Here is a 24,365-nt window from a genome sequence, read left to right as displayed (position 1 = left end):
ATTAGCTCTATAAAATACTTCTTTAGCAGTTTAATTGGCATGGGATACAATAAATAAACTAATTTACATAAAATTATCATTTTTATTGTATTAGCTCAGTCTACCCATGAGCAATTAATATTTTTTCCAATTGTTTAGATCTGTATTTTTGTGAAAAATGTTTTAGAATTGTCTTGATTTGTCTTGGCAGATAGACTCAATGTTGGAGCCTAAGCAGAAAGCATCAGGGTGTGAGTTCTGCAGCTCTTTTCCAGGCATAGGTTCCTAAAGATAAGGAAGCTTGTATTGAGCAGGCACTTCAACATTAGTTGGTTAGTGCTTGTTGCCAGAGACTAACTAACATTTACCCTAATATATACATGTACAAGGGAACTGGGGGCAGAGTCAAGATGCAATCCAGACAGTAAACTTCTACAAATGAACAAGGTTTTCTGGTGTTCTGTAGGGGTATCTCATGCTATTCGTGACCGGAGACATCCAAAGACCTGGGAGAGGTAAGTTTGCTGCCATATGCCACTAGGAGGCAACAACTCAAGTGTTTTGTCTGCAGTTATTTTAAATGATATTTCTCTATCTCTTCCTGCTAGGTTTTGTTGGTAATATATAAAAATATTGATAATTTATATGGTTTTACTTTAAATCCTTAAATATTGTTAATTGTTTCAACTTGCTTTTTAGTTGATTTTCTTGATTTCTTTAAATATACCATCATATTGTATGCAAAGAGTAATAGTTTTCTTTTCCCATTGTTTATTCTTATTCCTTGAATTCCCTATCTTCAGAAGCTTTGAACTTTACATAAATTTAAATCTACGTTTGTATTTCAGACAATTTAAAAGGGGAGAAAATTAGAAGCGAGAGCCAAGAAAGCAGAAAAATAGCAGAGATTTGCATGAGGTTTCCCAAATTACTTTCCAAACAATTTTAAATAATACCTTAAAACAAATTCTGGAATGGCAAAACCCACAAAAGGATAGGAAGAAATATTTTTTTTTCCAGTTTAAGACAGCTGAGGGGTCCAGCCAGAAAGATCTGTCTCATCAGGATGAGAGTGAAGCACAAATTAGCACAGGCTCTACCAGTGAGTGCCAGGCCCCAGCAAAACAGCAGCAGGCCTTGGGGATAACCGAATCAGCAACAGCAGCTTCCAGAGCTCTCAATTCACAGATGGTAAGGGGGTTGAACAATTTATCAGAAGAAGATTACAGGCATTGGAAGCAGGACTCTTGTGTTGCTCTATTAGGATTTAGCTCTCAGCACCCAGAGGGCACAGTTCCAGGGTAGAAAAGAATGTTTATGATCACTTCAGACTAGTGCACAAACTAGGAGAGTAGTAAATACACTTCTCCTAAAGATAATCCACTTTGGAAGAACCGAAAACTTACACCATCTCCCTTTCTCAACTCGTTCCCAGAACTAGTTCTGAAAATAGCAGCACAAAAAACTTTAAAACTGTAACATATAGTTAAAAGTTTGTATTTTTTTTTAAGTTGGGAAAATGAGCAAAAGTTTAAAAAAAGAATCTGACCATATTGTTAGTATGGTGACAGGGAAGATCAATACACATATATTCATAAGAAAAAAGTGAGATAAAAAGCAATGACATGCAAAATCTCAAAATAAAATATGAATTGGTCTCAGGCCCTGGAAAAGTTGAAAAAGGATTTAAAAAATCAAATAAGAGAGGCAAAGGAAAAATGGGGAAAAGAAATGAAAGTGATACAAAAAAAAAGAGACAATAGATTAGTGGAAAAAAAATTGAAAAAGCACCATAAAAAACAATAAGCCAAATGTTAAAAGAGACACAAAAATCCACTGAAGAAGAGAATTCCTTAAAAAGCATAATTGGTCAAATAGAAAAAGAGTTACAAAAACTCACTGAAGAAAATAATTCCTCAAAAATCAGAATGAGGCAAGTGGAACCTAATAACTTTATGAAATATCAATAAACAAACAAAATGAAAAAAGTAAAGGAAATGTGAAATATCTCATCGGAAAATAGACTAAGGAAAGAGAATTTTTAAATTGCTGGACTCCTTCAAAACCATATTTTAAAAGAGGCTGGATATTATTTTTCAAGAAATTATGAAGGAAAACTGCTGATATCCTAGATACCCTAGAAATAGAAAATAAATAGAAATTTAAAGAATCTACCAATGACTTCCTTAGAAATATATCAAAATGAAAACTCATGAGAATATTACAGTCAAATTCCAAGCCTTCCAGCTCAAGGAGAAAATATCGCAAGTAGCCAGAAAAAATTCAAATATTATAATGCCACAATCAGGCTAACAAAAGATTTAGTACTTTCCATATTAAAGCATCTGAGAACTTGAAATAGAGTCTGAATACTTTTTTAAAAAAACTTTATTTTTCTTGGATCATTTTGGTCTATATTTTCTTTTACAAATACAACTAATATGGAAATGCACATGTATAATTTATCAAATTGCTTGCCTTCTCAGTGAGGTGGGGCAAGAAAAAAAGAGAGAATTTGGAACTCATATTTTAAAAATGAATATGTTAAATATATATACAGGATCAAAATTGTAAGAGAAGGTGCTAAAGAGTGTAGCTGGCTATCAACCACAAGGGATGCATTTCCAAAGTTAAAATATGAGTGTCTACAAACATCTTTGTTTGGCATGGTTTCCATGTTGTTGCTCTCCATTGTAGAGCACTGACACATACATACCTGGCACCTTGAGTTCTGCATCAATGAAAGTGAGAAGCTCCTGACAAATGCTACAGTAAGGAACCGGCCAAGTCAGGAATCTGTGGTAGGTTCTAGCTGCTTTTAGAAGGAGGTCGGAATCTGGTGGGAAGTGTGGAGTCTGTGTGAGAAAAGCAAATATAAAAAAGAGAACAAAGTGAGAAATGGAATGAGATTTGAGTGTGGAAGAGGATAATGACATAATATAGAAGAAGAGACTTGGGTGTCTTTAAGGGCTAGTTCCTCAAAAGAACAAATATACACCATCAGGAAATTTGAATCTCCTCAGAAATGGGTGGCAAGCAGTGGCAAATAAAATAAAGACTATTATTTTCTCCTGGAGAATGGTCTTCATGTAATTTATCATAAATGGTAAAATGATAATCTAGATATAATTTAAAAAGAGGCAGATAGTCTAGTTAATAAGACGATAATCTTAGAAGTGAGGATGACCTGCTTGAATTCTGCCTCCAAAATTAAGTGGTGTGATTATGGGCTTTTATCTGTTTGAGCTTCTTCATCAGTAAAATGAGGATAATGGTCCCTGCTTCACTGAGATGTTGTGACTTTCCATTGAGATAATATAAGCAAGTATTTTGCAAACTTTAAAGGTATAGAACAAATCTATTTTATTTTATCTTACTCAAACACATTGGATTTTAATCATCCAAGGCCTAAGATGCTCTCATAAGAAGTTAATGACGAAGGAGTTTTGTAAGTGACTTGCCCAAGGTTACACAGCTAGGAAGTGTTAAGTGTCTGAGACCAGATTTGAACTCTGGTCCTCAAGGCTCGTGCTCTATCCACTGCACCACCTAGCTGCCCCGACCAAGAAGTTTTGCAACTCTTCAGATAGTATGACTACTTTTAGGGAATTGTATTCTAAGCCTGCATCATATAGTGATGGGTAGCTTAAGTGTTAAAGTTAAAGTTAAAAAATGTTAAGTCCCAGAGCTGGGACCTGAACTGAAGTCTTCTGAATACATATCCATATTCTTTCAACTATATCATATGATATATATCTCTTATTAACCCTGAAAATTAAATAAGGACAAGCACTATGTTGTTTTTCAACTTTGGATTCCCAAAAATTTATTTGAGTGCCTAATCATTGTTGAAGCAAGTTTTCATTTTTTGAGAGTAGGTCTGGTTTTTAGAAAGCTAAAATAGTTAAGACTAATAAATAAAAATAGACAACCAAGCTATGTCAAAAGGTAGGAAAAAGGTATGATGATAAATTAACAAAACTAATTTTTTCCTGTGGCTGATAAAATGAATCTAAAGAGGATTCCATAAAGGGAAGCATGCTTTGAGTAATAGCACTGGTAAACCTATGGACTCCTTCTAAGGGATGTGCTCTGCAGGGAACAAGTCTCACTTGGACAGATAAACTCTGATTTTTGCAAAGAAATAAATAACCAAAAAACACCTTGGTGAGATGGGCATCATTTACTTTTAGCCAATCCCTATATGCTACTTTTTGGCTTTTGTTCCAACATGGAATGAAAACTTCAATAAGTTAGATAAGTAAATGGCTACTCCTTAACAGAAGAGACAGGACTTAGATTTAGCAGAATTTTGAATAGACTTCAGAGACCTTGTTGTATCCTATTTCAAAACTTACACAAAGGACAGTAGAGTAGAAAAGCAGAGCCAGAGGAGCCAGAAGATCATAGCTGCATTTCTCTTGGACCTATAGAAAACAAGAAAGAAAGTTAGCCAGACCTATGGAGGAGGGGAAAATAAGAGGAATTGGGGGGAAATGAAGGAGGGAAAAGAAAGAAGAAAGGAAAGGAGACGAGGGAAGAAAAGAGCAATATTTTCCAATGCAACCCTCCTTGCTCCCACAGAGATATATATATCTCTTATAACAAAGAATATTCCAAATACCTTTCCAGAGTAGTTGGACTAATATATATATATATATATATATATATATATATATATATATATATATAATTACCACCAATGCATGTCCATTTTTCCATAATTCCTGCAACACTTATCTATTAGTGTCTTTTGTTATTGTTATTAATGTTGGGTATGAGGTGAAATCTAAGAGTTGTTTTGATTTGCTTTCTTATTTTTTAAAATAATATTTTATTTTCTCCCAAAATACATGTAAAAAAATTTCTAACATTTGTGACTTTTTTTAAAGTTATGGGTTCCAATTCTATTTCTTCTTTCCTCCCTGACACAATAAGCAATCTGATATATAGAGTATACATATGCATTCATGTAAAACATTTCCACATCAGCAATTTTGTGCAAGAAGAGTAGGAGGGCATAGAGGGACACGGACGGCCACGGAGGATTCACTTTGTATTCAGACAATATCACTTATTTTTCTGGAGGCAGATAAAATTTTTCATCATTAGTCCATTGGCATTGTTTCAGATTTTTGTATTCTTGGGCATAGCCAAGTCTTTCACAGTTTTTCATCATAAAAAAATTGTGGTTTCTGTGTACAATATTCTCCTGGTTCTGCTCACTCATTCTGTACCAGTTCATGTAAGTTTTTCCAGATTTTTCCGAAAACAGCCTGCTTCTTTCTTATAGCACAATTCCATTACATTTATATACAACATCTTGTTCAGCTATTCCCCAATTGATAAGCATCCCCTCAATTTCCAATCTTTATTCACCACAAAAAGAGCTACTATGAATATTTTTGTACAAATAGGTTCTTCTTCTTTTTCTAATCTCTTTAGGATGCAGACCTAGCAGTGGTATTGCTGGATCAAAGGATATAGCCCAATTTTATGTACTTTGAGGCATAGTTTCAAATTAATCTCCAGAATGGGTGGGATCAGTTCAATTTGCATTCTTCTTATTAGTAGTAATATAGAACATTCTTTCATGTAGTTATTAATTGTTTATATTCAAAAGGCAAAATGAAGTACAGCTTTTGAAAATAATTGAATATTATTGGGCTGAAAAAATATATGAAAAGCTTAGAGAAACATGAGAAGTATATAGGAACTACTATGTAAGGAAGAAGGCAGAACCAGAGGAACTAATGCAATATTACAAAAATAATGTAAATTAAAACATTAAAAAAATCTGAACTTAAGTTCAATGATCAATATTTCAGAGGACTAGTAGTAAAACATTTTCTTCCTTTTAGTAGAAAGGTGGTGGGTTACATCATCCAAAAGGATCCTGTCTTGAGAAGAATACTAATGTGGGCACATATGATAATTTTGTGGTGTAGAAATCTATACTCTTCGTTATCTATATGTGAAGCTTCTTTCTCTGGCAATTTTTCTACTAGCAAAATTCTGTAAGGGAAAATTTCCAGGTTTTTTTGTTGTTTTGTTTTGTTTAACTCCTTCCTCTTCTTAAATGATGGCTCTCAGATCAATTTCTACATACTATCTTCTACTGGAATTTTTTGGTGATCAAGAGAGTCTGGTAATTTACAAAATAATAACAGAGCAGTTTCAGTTTTATGCTGTTAGTTATCATTTTATTTTACCCCAATTCTTTTTCATTTCATTTAAATAATCTTATAATGCCCTCATTCCTACACTTAGAAGTTATTCCTAAATTCACTTATTAAACATGTCAATATCAATTTTTTCAATTAGTTATAAACTAAGATCATATTTAGCAAGCCAATAATTAAACGTTGAACATACAGCATATACAGAAATAAACATTGAAATAATACTTAAACATAATTAATATATACATAATAAAACAAGACATAAAATACCCATAGGAAAGGGAAAAGATGTTTCCCAGCTGTAGCTTTTCATGGAATGGACCATATGCCCTAAATAACAATCATATCAACCTTTACCTCTCTCTATCTACCATTGACTACTTTATTATTTTACATCCTGTGTTCTAAAACAAATAAGGTGTATGTCCTGGAGATATTTCTTCAAAAAGTAATAGAAATGCACAATCTTTCTCATTAATTAATTATTTTTGAGTTCCCACTCTATTTTATAAATACGAGAAAACCTTTTTTCCATAAACTTTCTTGTTTGTAAGCACCCCTTTGTAACCTGATATATGTCTGACTTGATTTCTTCAGGTTGACTGAATTGTAACCAAATCTCTGTTATGCTTTTGTAAAATATAATATTCTTTACAATTAAGCTCTTCTAAATTTATTGTTTGCCAGAAACTCTTTCCATTTACCACTCCTGGTACCTATTTTGCCTCTTCACTATTATGACCCCATTTAGTTAAGGAAACTAAGACTAATTAATTTGCATGGTGTTACACAGCTAAGAATTGAGTTTGGAATGAACTCTCAAGTCTTCCTGATTTCTCAGCTCTATATCCATACAGCCACCCAGTGGCTTCACTTACTACTGAAAACTGAAAACTGATACTGCTTTTATATAGATAGATAGATAGATAGATAGATAGATAGATAGATAGATAGATATACACACACACATACTATTTGTTTTTTCATGTACATATTATTTCTACCCAGTAGAAATATGCTTCTTAAGGGCAGGGATTCTTTTCTTTTCTTTTTTTTTTTTATTCTTAGTACCTAGTAGTTGTCTGTCACAGTAATAGGTACCTAAAAAATTGATTTCTGAATTGAATTGAATGGTCTCAGAGGTCTCCAAGTCTGAGGTTTAAATGATTCATATGAACATACTAGCTTCACTCCCTAGATTCTTTACATCTCTTCCTTCAAATCATCTTATATTCTCTCATTTCTGTTTTGTTTTGTTTTTAATCCCACTGGGCAAGGACTTACCTCTGTGGTTTTCTGCAGGATCTGCTCCAGAAGGATAAGAAAATTGTCTGGATCCCTATTGACTAGCTCTTGCAAGCTCCAACAGTTTAAACACAGCCCAGCTAGAAAAAGAACGAGAGGGAAAGAAGTCAGCTACATGTCTCTCCTAAGTGATGAATAGGGGGGAAAGCTAGGTCCCCTATACAAATCTTGAAGAAAAGCTTAAGATACCCTACGTCCAATGTCCAATACAGCTGGAAATCAAAAGATCTGAGTTCCAATTCTGGCACTGAAACTTAATAATTATGGAGTAATAGAGCTAATTATTTTACTCTATGGAGCATAAGCTTCCTCATCTGCAAAGTGGAGATAAAGAAAATAACATCTACTATATAAGAGTTCTAAGGATCTAATAATAGTGACTGTTTTTAAAAGTAAAATGAATGCACTATACCAAAGCTTCTTAAATTATGTGTCATGACCCCATAACTGAATGCGGGGATCACAGAATTATGATTTATTATCAGCAAATGTTTGATTTGCACACCTATTTGATATACTGATATACCCAGGGTCACATAAAAATTTCTCAGGTAAGTGCAGCACTATATAGAAGATCTAAGTTGGAAATAATTCATATTTCTTGTTTTTGTTAAATTTTTTCAGTTATGTTTGACTCTTTGTGATCCCATTTGGGATTGTCTAGACAAAGATACTGGAGTGGTTTGCCATTTCTTTCTGCAGTTCATTTTATAGATGAGGAAACTGAGGTAAACAGGATTGGGTGACTTTACTAACTGGTAAAGGAATACAACAATCCCTTGGGTCCCCAGACTCTATACTGGAGAAGAATGAGGTCAGTCCTTCTGGCTTATCCATTTCCCTCCTTTTACTCTGGTTATTTACAATGCATATATGCTCAAAAATGCACTTGTATTTTCATCTATTATATGGTGCAGTCTTGGGTATTCTGTACCTAATCCAGAATCAAAAGGCAGGAGAAATGAGACCTGTATATGACAAATAATGTTTTTTGGAAAGTAACAGGCAAATTCTGATTGTGCCAAGCACTAAGGGAGGCTGACTTTTCTCTGTACAAAAATAGGTTGCTGACACTTACAGCCCACAATCCCTTCTTTTGTCATATCTATATATTTGCTGAACCAAGCCAATGAATATTCTCCAAATAAATGTATCCTTGAGATCAAAAAGCTTCTGGATCCCCATTACTTCCTTGGCTTTTCAATAGGTATTTTCCCAGATATATTGTTGCTAAGGCTTTCAGTATTCTCACCCCTCATTATAGGGTATGATTTCTTTCCTGAGGATTTCTTTGTCCAGAAAAAGCCCTATAAAAGCAGTTCAGAATAAAGCACGAAAATGTGGAAGGGAAGAAGAATGAACAGAACATTTCCAATTTCAATTCCTGATTTGGCCTAGCCCCTCACTCAAGGTTGGGAAGACCTCATGTACGAATCAAGGCAAGGCCAGACTCCCACTTTTTGCTTGGCCTCCCTCCTCATACATAGTCCATACCTGTCCAGGTAGTGGTACCCCGGCTGACATTGAGCCCATGTAAACACCGTTCTAAAGCATGCTGGATCCTGTCCTCTGTGCACGTTGTGGCCATTGATTGCATTCTGAATCATTGCCTAAATTGAAAAATAAAAGAGAAATATAATTAGAAGTTCTTCCTGGAGACTTTTGTTGGGGAGAGTACTGGAGACCCTATCAAGCTGAAGACCAAGCTGTAGCTTTCTAAGGCATCAAAAGATGTAAAGGGCACAAACAATGAATTCCACTTAAGTCTGTGTTTTGAAGATCAGAGCTTATAAATTTCTTTGCAACAGAAACTTAAGCCCAACCATTAGGTAATGACTGAAAAAAAATGGTGGCATATAAATGTAATGGAATTCTATTGTGCTATAACTTTCATAATTCCCATCACCCACACTTTTACTCTTAACTCAGGAACAAACCCTATCATCCCATCATGCACAAGTATTCCATTTCCTGGATCAAGACCTCTGATATTCCATTTTCTGAACCAATTCCTTCCATTTCTCACTGCTCCTCCTTTCCCAATAATGACCTTATATTTTAACTACTCTCTGTCCTCTGCCCTTGAACCCTTGTCCTATTGTTTCTCATTCCTTGCCAAAACCTTACCCTGGATTATCTACTCCCTCCCCACCATCCCTCTTTCTTGTCTTCTATTTATGTAATGCTCTATGATGCGGAAGCAAGTGATAGAACTTGTATTTGTAGATAACATAAATTTATGTTCTCTAATCTTAACTAGGCTCTTACTGAAGCAAGACAATCCTTTTATTCTTCTTTAATTGAATGTCTACCAGTCTCCAAGTAAAATATCTCCAATTCATCCTACTTATCTGTACATAGTAGTTTACCTGCTATCTCCCCCATTAGACTGTGCTCTCCTTGAGAACAATGACTTTATTTTATCTTTCTTTGTATCATATAGCATACTATATCATATAGCAACTAGCATACAGTAGGTGCTTAATGAATGTTTACAGATTGACTAATTGACTAAAGAACTTATACAGTTTGTTGGCCGGGACTCACTCCTCCTTAACCTCTTCTTGATCTTCAACATGACCTCTAGTAGTTTACTTCTCTCTATTCTAATATATCACAATTTCTCCAACTTCACTTCCCTTTTTTTTTCTCCATTGATAACAGCGACAGCCTATAGCTGACCAGTTCAATCATTATGCCTTCAAAACATTGTCCTCTCATCCTATTTTCTGTCACTTTTAACTAAATCTTAACCCTATATTTCTCCCAACACTTGCCTTCTCTTTTTCTGTTCCCCACTGCTGAATGTTCCTAAGAAAAGTTACATAAAAATGATGATTATGTTCAATAAAAAGTTTTATTATCTAATCTCCACTGGTCTCTCACTTCTGAACAATGATCCTTTTATTTTCTTTTGGTTGACCCTCTAACACACTCTTCCAAATTTTCTCTCAGCCTTCTTACATCATCTCTTCCCCCTTCTCACTTAGTCTTTATTGAGAAAAAAAAAGAAACCCTTTATATATTTTCTCTCCTCTTTAGAAAGTAAGCTCCTCTTTCATGACCTCATTTGGGGTTTTCTTATCAAAGATTGTTTTTGCAAGCAGAATCAGAAAAACATTGTACACAGCAACACAGCAAGATTGTGCAATGACCTATTATGATAGAGCTGGTTCTTCTCAGCGGTTCAGTGATCCAAGGCAATCCAAATAAACTTTAGATGGAAAACAATATTTGCATCTAAAAAGAGAACTAGGAAGACAATGTAAATCCACATATGCTATATTTACTTTTTAAAATTTTTTTCTTGTGTTTTTTTCCTTTTGTTCTGATTTTTCTCTCCTAAAATGATTGTTTTTATTATTTCCTTCTCCAGTTCATTTTACAGAGGAGAAACTAAGATAAACAGGATTAAGTGACTTGCCCACAGTAACACACTTAAGTGCCTGAGACCAGATTTTGAACTGAGTTTTCCTGACTTAAGATCTAGCACTCTATCTACTATATCACCTACCACTGTACTTAACCAAGGAAAGCAGTTAGAGCTTTATTTTTTCTATATTTATTCCTAAAACTTAGCCTGGTGTTTTGTACTTTGCGTAGTAAACCTGTAATAAATGGTTCACTCATTCAAAGGTAATGTTCTTCATATGGTCATCTTTGAATAGCACTGGACCCTAGTACATTACAGGTACACTGCAAGGTTCCTATAAATAGGTCCACAATCACTCAAAAAAAAATGTCTTAATAAAACTTCTAGAAAAACCAAGTAGATGAGTAACACATATCAGCAAATAACACATCTAAATTAAATCATCAGGACTTGCAATGTGGTGAGCCCAAAATGGAATAGTAGAAATGTAATGTCTGGGCTAGTTCTCCAGACAGGTCTTAGTCTGAGCAGGATAGTCACCATGAGGATGGTCAGGTCTTCCCAGTCTGCCACAGTCCGACTTCTTCACAGTCTGTTCACTCTGACTGACTGACTGTCCACAGTTCTCTCAGCCCTTAAATACCCTATTACAATTGCATCATTACAGCATACTGAGTATGTGTGAACTAGAGAACCATTACATCACCATGCTAAGTACTAAGTATATATGAACTAGAGAACCATCATCTCAGCAATTTCACTGAGTTAACACCTTGTAAGTATTCTTGTTTCAACTTCTCCAGAGTTTGAGCCCTCTATATAGAAGGAAAGTAAATTAGATCATATTTAGAAAATTACAGAATATTTTCAGTGATCCCAAACTGCTTACTATTTTAAAAGTTCATATTTTTAAAAGCCAATATTATTCTAGTTGAACTGCAACAAATCTTGGAACAACAAAATCTCAGAAGAATCCAATTTGCATTGGACCCAAATGGAAATGGAAAATACATGATATGTATAAGTAGATTTTTTAATCTATTGCCAAGTATGACTTGCTAAAAAAAAAAATAAAAGTGGGTTAAAGATATTGCCAAGGACATTTTTGACTAGAAAGAGGCGGGCTAGCCATGCTCTTCAATACCAATGACAATGACCTTCAGGCTGTTACACAAACAAGACAATGGAATGAATGAATGCCTTTTGGCTCTGGGAATATTTCTTAGCTTTTCCCTATGCCTGGAATTCTCTCCCTCCTTCACTCTACCTATTGATCTCCTTAGCTTCCAATAAGTCTCAATTTAAATCCCTTCTTTTACTGGAAATCTTCTCTATTCCTTCTTAATTCTCTATTAGTTATTTTCTATTTATCTTGTATTGTTTTATATATATATTTGTTCATATATTGTCTATCCTTAGATTGTAAACTCCTTGAAGGCAAAGACTGCCTTTTACTTCTTTCTGTGTTTCTCCAGTGATTTATGCAGATAATTAGTACATTTGTTTTTGTTGAGTTATTCTAATTGTGTCCCCATTTAGAATTTTCTTGACAAGGATAGTAAGATGATTTGCCATTTGCTTCTCCAGCACAGTTTACAGATGAGAAAATGAAACAAACAGGGTTAAGTGACTTCCCCAACTAGTTAGTATCTGAGGCCAGATTTGAACTCACAAAGACAAGTTTTCCTAACTCTAGACACCTAACTGTCTGTACTGGGGTGCTTAATACATAAATACTGATTTACTGAAAGAGTGCCAGCCATGGAATTAGGAGAACTGAGTTGGAATCTTAGCTCTGACAGCAGTTTGATGATCTCATGCAAGTCATTGTACCTCTAGGAGCTCAGTTTCTTATATGTAAAATAGGAATAATAATATTAGGACTATGAGAATAATATCATAGAATACAGACTTGGAAGATCAAAATAATTTACTTCAGCTACACTATTTTATAGGTAAGAAAACTGAAGCCCAGAAGACTCAAACTGAGGCTCAATATCATACACCTAACTAAGTAGAAAAGCTAAGTCTCAGACACTTGCCTGACGATGCTAATTATGAGATAAATGCATTGTATATCTTAAGAGCTGAGTTAAATGTGAGTAATAGTTTTTGAAAAGGGGAGGAATTGATCTAGTCACATCATGCTTTAGAACACAGACAACACAACTTAGTGAATTATACATATCCATTTATCTACCATACATGGAGATGGGTGTTATATATCTTTCTCTAGTCCAACCACACAAATTTATGCAAAAGTATGCAAATTAGTATTCTGAATCAACTATTGTGTCTTCACTTTTTTTTCTTTCAGTTTCTGTGGATAATGATGAGCAGAAACTGCTCCCAGCTCTTCCCCTAAAACTAGTTCTAGCAGCATTTATTTCCTTCCTAAATTCCTCTGTTCCTCTTTTGTCACACAGTGTCTCGGTTTTTTTCCATTTACTAAATGGAGATAATCCTGTACATTTTTTCTAAAAGATTTTAAGTCCTTAAGGCTCAGAGGAAGATAGCTAGTTTGCATTGTCTTGGCTATGAAATTTCAGTCATCTAATATTGAAAACCTGAATAATCAATGTAGTTTTCTGTGCCCTGTGGGTAGCAAAAAATGTTCTAGTCCCCAAAAAGCCAGAGTGGTCTCCTCTTGCTGATTTTTATTTAAAACAAACAAACATATACTTCAAGACTCATCAGCAATTGCCACCACATATGTAATCTGACACAAATGACTCTATGCCAGCAAGAACCTTTGACTATTCAGAAGTTGGAAAAGAAGGCAAGCACTCTATAAAATGAGACTCTATAAAGAAAGCCTAAGGGGGAAAGACAGCACCATCTCTGGACAGCACAGAGTATATTTCTGTCTTCTGGGTTTCTCCCTGCCTTTTCTGTGCCCTCCGCAGTCTAGAGATGAGGAGTGATTATGAAACTCAGAACTCCTGACAGGAATGCTTCTGCCTCTCCCTTTGGGGTCTGAGCAATGTCGAAACCACCCAAGCACGAGGAATGCCTGGGGCCTTGGAGTTCCTCTTCTGGGCAAATATGTACAAGCCTACACTAAAATGGCACTTACCCAGACTAGGAAATGCTTCAGGAAGGGGTGGATGATAGGAGACTGGAAAGAGGAGGAAGGAAAAAGGAAATTAAACCCAATGTTTTTCTGGGCACAAAGTAAGTAGTCTGGATCCCTTTTCTTCTTTAGAGGTCAGTTTGTCATCAAAAGTTCTAAGGAAGTCATAAATATTCCCAAAACAGCAAAATGAAGGGGAATGAATTCATAGAATTTTGAGATGAAAAAAAATTTTGAGATCAAAGGACTTTGAAAGATTACCTGGTCAATTTCAACTAATTTTATAGATGAGAATGAGATGATGACATACCTTCCTTAAGTTCATATAGGTACAAACAGGAGCTGAGTGAGAATTTAGACTCTGACATTATCTGCCTCAGAATTTGTTGTTCATGTCACTTTAACCAAGGAAAAAAATGCCCAGTGAAATAATAAGAGTTCTTCAAGTTTTGTTTTTTAAGTATATTTGAGTCTCCAACACATAAGGAACTTTGTTTGCTTGAGGATGATTGATTTTCTCATATTTTATTTGCATTTTTTTTTAAGGCATAAAGGTTAGATGCTAAATAATGTGGGGAGGAGGGACAGGAGAATAGAAAAAAACACACCACAGAATGCTCTACCTAGAGATCATAGGATCATGACTTTAATGATGAGGAAAATGAAAATCATTTTCTTAAGGTCATGAAGGTAGTATAATGGACAAATTAATGTAAATTAATGACTAGGAAGTGCTGCTCATGCAAGTATGTTTAAAAAAAAACCTGAAAAGAATTTGTCTAAAATTTATCATATTCAATAATCACTTTGTTGAAAAACTGATTGATTGCCCATACAAATATCATCCAAAATTATGAAGTTTCTTAAAAGAAAAGGAGGGCCTTCATAATAGATAAGAATAAACATTATCCTGGATAGGCTAAAGTATTATTCCCAGAAAATTATATTATGTCCTGGCCAGAGTTATTTGTGAACATAAATAAACCTATGAATAAGTGGAAAAGGTAGATTTCAACTTATTTATACTCTCAAATATTTTACATCAAAAGTTATTTGCAAAAAAAAAAAAATTGAATCACCATAATGATTCAGTATTGCTATATTTAAGGAATAAGCCTGAACAATGAAATAAAGTAATAAAAGAATTTAATACTGACTTGACTTTTACTGTTAATAACAATAATATTAATTGCCTGAAACTATGTAACTGTATAATATATATTTGTATAATTGCTTAATGTACAATAATTAATTATATACTTCATTTGAAAAAAAGTCTTGAGTTAAGAAGAAAGTAGGCACAATCTAACCATTTATAAAAGATTCTGAATGGGAAATACACAGTGAACGCTCCAATTTTAGAAATGTAGCATGAGAAATGGCCCCACATGTATAGTGACGTCCATTTGTGAGGAGGGGCTGTCCTTGTGTGTCTATTCTGCCTTGCCAAAGAAAGGCAGAATAGATATCTCTAGCCCTCTTCTTCCCCTACCAATTTTCTAAGGGAGATTTTGCCAAGATGGTAAGAAGATTGGAGCCAGAGGGTTACCACTCTGTTCTCCTCAGAAAGAGGGGTGAATGATGGGACTAAACTATAAGTATATCTATCTACTCCTTTTAAATACTGTTCATCTAGGGGATAAGATCAGGTTTCATTCAACTTATGACTGCTTTGGCATTTTTGAGAGGAAAAAGAGGGGAGAGAAGAGGAGACCTTGTGCCCTATACTTGACTCCTTTTTTCACCTAATACCAATTCACAATAAGCATACAAATAGAGAATAGCAAAGAAACCCATTTATCCAAATCATAGCAAAATAATAATCAGAAAATATATACAAGGGAGAATATATACCAAATAATACAGAATGAAAAAGCTCAACCATTAGGAGCACAATAACTCAGCTGAACTAAAAAGAGGGATTGGATCAATGGAATCAGGGAAACTCCCTGAAATATTTTGAGTACCAATCTGGAGATAGGGACATGGAGACTGCCAGCTTCTCTCATATCTTTTCAAAGACTTTTTCTTCATCTGTCTGAAATGGAGTTGGCCTTTTCCACCTTTTGGTCTCAAAACTGGAAGACACCTGATGTTATGCTTGAAGAAGACTTTCTTGGAGCATCCCAAAGGGGATTCCTGGCAAGTCTCTTACCAACACTGCCATTCCTCTTATGAATGGCAGGGCATTTCTCACTATCATTAAGGAGAAATGCCCATATCAATGAACCTTGGGAAAAGGGTTATACAAATAATACTAAGATTCTCTAAGAAGTGTAATAATACTCTCACCTTCCATGTTGAATCAGTTTCCAAGTCCTATTGTCCTCCACAATATCTCCCATGCCCATCTCCTTCTGTCCACTCATATGACTACAATCCTACCTCGGTATCTCTCACTTAGGTTATTGTTGATATAGCCTTCAAATCGTTCTCCCTGTTCCTAGTCTCGCTCTATCCAATTCTTCATTCTGATGCCAAAATAATATTCCTAATGTATAAATCTATTGCCATTCCTCTGTTTAAGAATCTTCATTGTTGTCTAGGAAAATTCTTCAGCACACACACTTAAAAGCCCTTCTCTCTAAGAATTATTTAAAACTTTGTTTTATATACTTTATTCTCCAGACATTGTGGTCTACCTGCCATCTCCCAAAGTGGATGGTCTAGTTCCTGCCTCTTGCCTTGCCCAGGTCAAAGGATACCATACCTGAAAAGAATTCCCTCTTCATCTCCAGATTTGAGAAACCTCACTTTTCTTCAAGATTCAACCCCATATGCCAATTTCCATAGGAAGTCTTTCCTGATTCCCCCTGGTTCAGGGGCTCCTAACCCATAGAGGTCTGAAAAGTTTTTCAAGGGGCTGTACATAGTAAATAGCCTTATTATGCTAATTAAAATATTCTAAAAATAGTAATATTAACTAAAAATGTTGAAGAGGCAGGGGACAAAGTGGGAAAGGAAGTGAGAGTTATAATACATTTAATTAAATCTGAGTCAGTTAAAGGAATAATTTTTATTATCCAAAACAAAATGAATGAGGTCTGGATATGAACCGATTTTATACTGAGCTAGGAAAAAAAATCAACAAGAACAACCCAGAGAAGGACAAGGCATACAAGAATGGAATAAGGTTGGGAAGATTAACCTCTCCTTTCATCCTAAAAATTTCTTGGATTTACTTAGAATATATTATTTGTCTGACTTTGCACTCTCCAGCATTTAGTTCCTTATGCATTGTAAAGAATTAGAATGGATAGAAATATGGCAGGTAGCTTTATCTGGGATAAACATTCAGCAATTAATAGAGGAAAAAATAATCTAAACTATAAGGCTAAAGGATACTGTTTCATCCTTCTGATGGTATAGTTTGTGAGACTCTGGTGAGGCGCACATTCAAAAATACCTTCACCACCTCACTGGTATCAGAAACAATATAATCAGCAAATTCCTTGAAGGCCAAGAATATCTTTGTCTTATAAATGATCCTGGATACACTTTCAAAAAGCAAACATTTCTAGAAAAGGCACATTAAGCCGGATGAATAAGTGAAAGTCCAAGGGAAGGAGGGAGGTAAAGAAAGTGGATATCTTCAACAAAGAGAAGAGCTAATCCAATTCCAATTGATCAATGATGGACAGAATCAGCTATACCCAGAAAAGGAACACTGGGAAATGAATGTAAACTGTTAGCATTTTTTTTGTTTGTTTGTTTTTCTCCCCAGGTTATTTTTACCTTCCGAATACAATTTTTCCTTTGCAACAACAACAACAACAACAACAACAACAACAACAACAACAACAACAAAACTCGGTTCTGCACATATATATTGTACCTAGGATATACTATAACATATTTAATATGTATGGGAATGCCTGCCATCTAGGGGAGGGGGTGGAGGGAAATAGGGGAAAATTCGGAACAGAAGGGAGTACAAGGGATAATGTTGTAAAAAATGTTATAATTATAAAATTAATTTTTAAAAATGTGAAAAATAAATAAATAAATAAAATAGAATTTAGGCCCTATTTTCTGGATAAAAGCTTTACTGATTCCTAAAAAAAAAAAAAAAAAAAAAAAAGAAAGAAAGGAAAAGCTGGGTCCTGATTTTGCCAGACACACTGTATTTGTAGAAGAAACTGTCAGTCTAATCCATGATTCAAAAGATAATATAAATACTACTTTCTGAAGACTATGGTCAAGTGGACTATGTCCAGAAAAGCAAACAAAATGCTAGCCATCATCAGGAATAAATATTAGAAAGAAAATCAAATATTATCATTCTTTCCAGAAACTATAGGATGAACTGCACCAGCAAAACTGGGTATAATTCTGGTATCTATACCCAAGAAAGAAATAATATAGCTAGAAGAACAATGAATGTTAAGTATCCAATATGCAAATAACTTGTAAGTAAACAAAAGAATTTTCATTCTCTTTCCCCAGCTATTCTACCCACCCCTTCTTTTCCTCTTCCAGACACAAAATCACAGAATCTTGGGATTGGAAGATACCTCAAAAATCTTGAAGTACAATCCTTTTCTTTTTTGTAAATTTTAAGAAAAAAATTTAAGTTATTTTTTTCTTGATAAACATCATCAAATATGAGCATATTCATATATAGACAGGAGAAGGCTTGTACTATGAAATGCTACAATAGCCTGCAGCTTGCCTTTTTTGAAAAATAAAAAAAAAAAACTCAACTTGTCAGTTTTAAAACTATCTCATTCTGTTCTTGGAGCAAGGGATAATGTTGTAAAAAAATTACCCATGCATATGTACTGTCAAAAAATTATAATTATAAAATTAATTTTAAAAAACCCTACCCCCCAAACTGTCAGAACTGGATTGATGGTCCCTGCCTGGAGATTCTGGCTCACCAGAGTTTGGACTCCACCCTCCTTTGTGTACCTGAGGTTGAATCTTGTATATATTTCATTGAGAACTCACATTTGCTGCTGGATACTGTGGACATCAGCCCTGGGGACATCATGCCCCTAACACAATCTTTCCCTCTCAGAAATTCAAACAAAATATTAAAAACTCTCTAATCTCTATCTTGCCTCAGTTTCTCAGGCATTACATGATTATATCATTGATGAAAAAATCATTAATAAGAAGCCCAGATGAGTAGCTAAAAAAAATTGATGCAAATCCCAAGAACATAATAAAACATATCTCCTTCCTCAAAGCTGAGAGATGAAAGATTACTAATGCAGAATACTGTATATATCTGTCAGATGTGATCACTATAACAAAAGTTGGGGAAGAGAGTACAAGGGGTAGTTCAATTTAAAAGAATAAAGTTTCTTTCTTTCTTTTTCACTACAGAAATAAATATGACATAAAGTATCAATAAAAAAAATTGATGTCCCCAAGAAAAGAGTTTAGGGAGCTTCTAATTTCTCACATTGAATTTTTCATATGACTTCAAAAAGGCAACACTATGGTAGCTCCCCTTAAGAAAGGAGGGGAAACCCCAAACCAGAGGTTGTGGTTATTGCGATGAATGAATGTCTCTTCTTCTCTTCCATTCCTGCACCTCAGTACTACTCATGCCCAGAGGCATAGATCTCTTTGACCATAGAGTCAATTCAGCTTTAGCTTCAGAAAAATTTTGGTGACTTTAAGGACTCTAGATGTACAAAAGACTATGAATTTCTAGAATGGAGATTGTAGGAATGACCTTCAGTGAGGATCTAATTAATAAAACAAATACAATCACATATCCAGTTCTTAAAGCCAGCTATCACTAAATATTTCTTCCTCTTGCCATGGAAAAAATAAGACAGTGAGGAACAATACAATATCTCATTGGACTTCAATATTAACATTCTTAAAATATAAAGAGAATAATAGAATTTGGACTGCACTGAGAAAAGCTGAGGCATCAAGACTACTAGCTGTGCCCTAGTCAGACTACATGGGAATATCATGCCTTGTTAAAAGCATCATATTTTAATAAGGGCATTGATGAAACAGAGCAGATGTAAAGAAGCTTAATCAGAATGTTGAGGGAAATTATAGTTAATACTACTATATCAGGATCATTTAAAGCAAAACTTTTTAAACTGTGCAATGCAATCCCATGTGGAGCTGTGTAACTAAATGTTGTAGACAACAATAAAAAATACCAAATAGGAGCAGCTAGGTGGCACAGTGGATAGAGTACCAGCCTTGAATTCAGGAGGACCCAAGTTCAAATCTGGTCTCAGACACTTAACACTTCCTAGGTGTGTGACCCTGGACAGGTCACTTAACCCCAGCCTCAGGGAAAAAAAAAAGATACCAAATATTCAGCCAATTATTAATTATTATTATAAAATAATTATTAAATATTTTTACATAATTCTTTATGTAAAAATAAATAAGCAAAATAAAATAAGCTTAGTATGCAAATTTTCTTTCATATTTAATAAATGGTAAATGGTAAAATTATGATACCTAAGAATTGTTTTTAAAATAAATTTCTTTATGATTTATTATCAGTGTTTGATTTGTATACCTATTTTATATAAAAATTTCTTGGATGAAAAGGGGTTGCAAGTTGAAAAAGTTTTAAAAGCCCTTATTTAAAGCAACTAGACATGTAGTCTATAGAAGAAAAGAATAATGGAGGGTAGGAGAGAATGGGGAGTCAAGAGGTCTTCAAGTATCTTAAGTGTCATTATGAAGAAGAGAGATTAGACTTACTGGACTTGAATTCAGAGGGTAGAAGGAAAATAAATGGGTTAAAACAGAGGTATAGTTTTAGGTAGAAGCTTCTCAAATATAGTGTGGATTTCACAAGATGATTTTTATGGCCTCTTCCAACTCCAGGCTCTTACAATTTTATAATTGAGAATTACTATCTTCATTTTACAAGTCAGGAAATTGAGGCTCCAAGAGGTTAAGTGGCTTATGGTGATTCAGATTCTAATACTAGAAAAAAGTCAAAATGCATTACAGAAAAGACCTCAAAAGTCATCCAGTCTAGCCCTCTCATTTTATAGATGAGAAAATTCAGTCTTAGAGGTTAAATGATTTGCCTGATATCATAAAATTAGGTGGTATTGGTTGTTGTTTTGACTCCAGGGCTAGAACTCATGTCTTCTTCTGACTCTTTTAATGCATTTGATGCCTATATTTACCCTTACCTGAGTAGAAGAGAAGAAATTTTAAAAAGGAAACAAAGTTTTGTGACTTTTCTTCCCTGGGTTGTAGGTCTGTTCTCCAAATCATAAACATTCCTCAGCAGTAGAATAGAGGCATGCATCCCTTTTATTGTATGTCCCACTCTCCTTCCCAAAATCTTGACCTTTTCTGCTTTACTAATCCCATTAGTAAATAAGAAACATTTACATGGAAACATTCAACAGACTTAAAATTATAAAATTGTTATCAGCCCATAATGACCAGGTCCCCCCTTCCAGTTTTGAAGAATAAAGAGGGAATGGAAGGAATCATGCAAGAAGAAAGGGAAAAGAAAAGAAAGGAGAGGCAGAAAAGGGACATATCTGCCCTGAGCAACTCAGGTTTCAGATAGTTAAAAAAAAATCAAAATGAGCATTGACAACCCAATATTTCCTGTTGTTCTAACAAATTACCAATGATTTCCAAGAAAAGAAAGCTGTGCTATGCTCAAACCCATACATTGCCACAGAATTTGCACTTCTGGCTTTTGTTTGTAGAGAGCTTGCCATGCTTTGCAGAGGAACAGGATGTGGCAGTAAACAAACCTGAAGGGTCTTAAAAATAGAATTCTTCAAAGGCTATCCAGGCAGCCTCTCTCTTAGCCATCTCCAATAAGTGGATTACTTGCCTCCTTTAATCCAAGCAAAAAATTACATGACCATCAGAGTCAGATGAAATGGAATCTGAGAACTAGAGTTTGAGTTCACGATTTGCTATTTACTATATCTATATGACCTGAAGAAAGTCACTTCTCTTCTCTTTCTCAGTTTCCTTATTTGTAAAACAAAGATGTAGAACTAGGTGATCTATAAGCTCCCCTTCACTTCTAAATATTATGAAGCAATGATCCTGGGATGATTATCCTTTTTTTTTTTTTTTAATTTAGGTAAGTAGTAGAAAGGCTACTCAATGAGATGGAAGGAAAACTGACTTCTAATTTTGCCTCTGTCTTCTAAGTTATTGTATTACTTTGGCCAAGACTCTTTCCCTTTCTAAATTTGCATTTTCTCAGCAGTAAAATGAATTGATAACATTTTATTCCAGCCTTTATATGAGATTTTTATTTCAAAACTGAGACTTTCTAATTCAATATTGTTTCTTCTGTAGAAATAAACTCAGACTTCCCATCTCCAAGGAGCTTCCAGTAATTTACATATATGACCGAAATAATTACCAGGTAAGAAATATTATCAAAACTATTTAGCAGATAAAGTAGGGAAAGGATTCTTCAAGTTTTAAGTTTCAATTACGATCTCCTATATAAACATTTCAGAAAGAATTCTCTTTGGATTTTCAAAACAAAAGAAATCAGTTACTGATCAGTCATTAATTGTAGCAAGGAATATTAGGATGTTATTAAATAATTTTGATTGTTCCCAAGACTCTTTTTATGAGTCTTCTTGAAGGTAGCATTTATATCAATGGACTTCCTTATTTTTCGTTTTCTCATTTAGATTCTCTGATGATTTCTAGTAAGGCCTCAGCAAAAATAAATGATGTGAAAGCTATTTCAAGCACCAAAGTAGTTCATCAAATAATGGCCTGTTTCGTTTAGCAGAAAATTAAGCTAAAAGAATAAATGGGAGGACAAAAGAGGCAACCAACAAGGATAAGAGAAGGCTCCAAGAAGTTCTCAAGACCTCATCTCAGGTCTTAGGCCTCTAACTTTAACACTTCCTGCTTAAGGTAACTCCCTATTGCCCGATAGAAGATCACAAAAAACCCCAGGTGGTTTGCAGGGGCCCATCAAGAAGGACTAAGATCCTAAGGATCACAACATGTAGCAGCTGCTTCAATCTAGACAGGAAACCTTATTGAAAGCAATATCCCCCCACACCTAAAAAAAAATCATCCACACCTCAGTATCATACCCTATAATTATTTTTAGCAACAACTCTCTAAATAAATACTTTAACAATTCTCCAACCCATAGCTAATGACTTCAATAACACTTCTTATCCCTTTCTTTAATCCTACTAACTAGTAACCTCTCACCCCACAGCCTTCTTATACACCTATATCCTACCCCTCTCTTACTCCTTCTCAAGTGAGCCCTCCAACATTTGCCCTACTCAAGTTCTACCCTAAAATATATATACACACACAAATAAACACATTCAGTCCCTGTGAGAAATGTCATCCTCATCTAGAGAAAAAGAGAAGCCAACATAAACAAAAGAAGGCCGTGTAAGAGAGCAAAAAGAAGACTAACCCTTTTCACTCTGGAAGTTCACTATGCCTTTCACCTTCTCACCCTAGAATTATGCTTTGCCCTGTAACTCCTTTCTTTATAGCATCAATTTTAAGCAAAACTCCTAAACCAACCATGTCTTCATTATTTTCTGAGCTCCACTCCTTATTCCCTGGATTTTTTTCATCACGTTTCCATATAAATACTCTTCCCCACTACTCCATCCTCAGCTTTCTTTTATGTATAGTACGATAAAAACTTAAGATCTTTCAGGGGCTTTCTTTCATCTTGTATTTGTAGTTTCAGTGCCTATACGTGGCATACTGTAAGTACTTCATAAATGCTTGCTAACTTGAACCTCTAAGTCAGGAAACTTAGGTTCTGCAAAATAATACAGGTTGCATCACCAAAGGCAAGTCATTCTCTTTCTGTGGGCCTCTGTTTTGATACCTATAAAATGAGGGGGATGAATTCTTTTAAAATCCTTTTCATTTCTGACATCTTATTTTACTTGGTATCTCATAGATCCCCAATATTCAGATCTTAAGGGCAACCTTCAAAGACTGAAAAATAACCAGATATAATGTATCCATTTATTTACTTTCAACTCACTTCTCAGTTCCTTGCAATGTGGCTCTTGAGCTGACCATTTTCACAGCTTTTTACAATATATCTTATTTGTCAAATACAATCACTTTTTCTCAGTTATCTTTCTTGATCAACCCACTCCCTTTTTTTTTTAAATTGCCACCCATCTCTTTATCCTGAATACCTTTTTTTCTTAAACTTGTATGACACTTTTTTTTTTCACTTCGTTCTTTTTCTACCAGCTAACCACTCCTTCTGAATATTCTTTTCTAAATTATTCTTATTATATCACCCTCAAAAGTATCTCCTCAAAATTTTCTCTTTGGCTCTTTCCTCTTCTCTCTCTACACCATCTTTCTTAGAGACCTTATCAGCTTCCATGAGTTTAATTATCAACTCTGTTGCAGATGATTCTGAAATTTATATATCTAATCCCAAAATCTTTCCTGTTTCATATCACATACTACACATTATATATCTCTGTCTGGATTTCAAATTCAA

At 34.6% G+C, this 24,365-nt stretch overlaps 1 protein-coding gene across 4 annotated transcripts in view; it reads right to left on the bottom strand.

The window, feature by feature from the left end:
- PIK3R5 (phosphoinositide-3-kinase regulatory subunit 5) overlaps positions 1 to 24,365 on the bottom strand; it is a 76,319-nt gene that overhangs the window by 26,159 nt on the left and 25,795 nt on the right. For 3 of the 4 annotated variants that reach the window (XM_074311944.1, XM_074311947.1, XM_074311945.1), the window contains 4 exons: positions 8,961 to 9,076; positions 7,446 to 7,546; positions 4,338 to 4,406; positions 2,696 to 2,834 (listed from right to left, as the gene is read on the bottom strand). In XM_074311944.1, coding sequence (XP_074168045.1) covers positions 2,696 to 2,834; positions 4,338 to 4,406; positions 7,446 to 7,546; positions 8,961 to 9,063 — 412 coding nt within the window. In that variant the 5' untranslated portion in view covers positions 9,064 to 9,076. Of the gene's footprint in view, positions 1 to 2,695; positions 2,835 to 4,337; positions 4,407 to 7,445; positions 7,547 to 8,960; positions 9,077 to 9,403; positions 9,455 to 24,365 lie in introns of those variants that run through there. The other variant, XM_074311946.1, reaches the window with a different exon arrangement.

Source organism: Sminthopsis crassicaudata, chromosome 4, assembly GCF_048593235.1.
Source record: "Sminthopsis crassicaudata isolate SCR6 chromosome 4, ASM4859323v1, whole genome shotgun sequence".
Lineage (NCBI taxonomy): Eukaryota > Metazoa > Chordata > Mammalia > Dasyuromorphia > Dasyuridae > Sminthopsis > Sminthopsis crassicaudata.
This window is presented reverse-complemented; position numbering and strand designations above follow the sequence as displayed.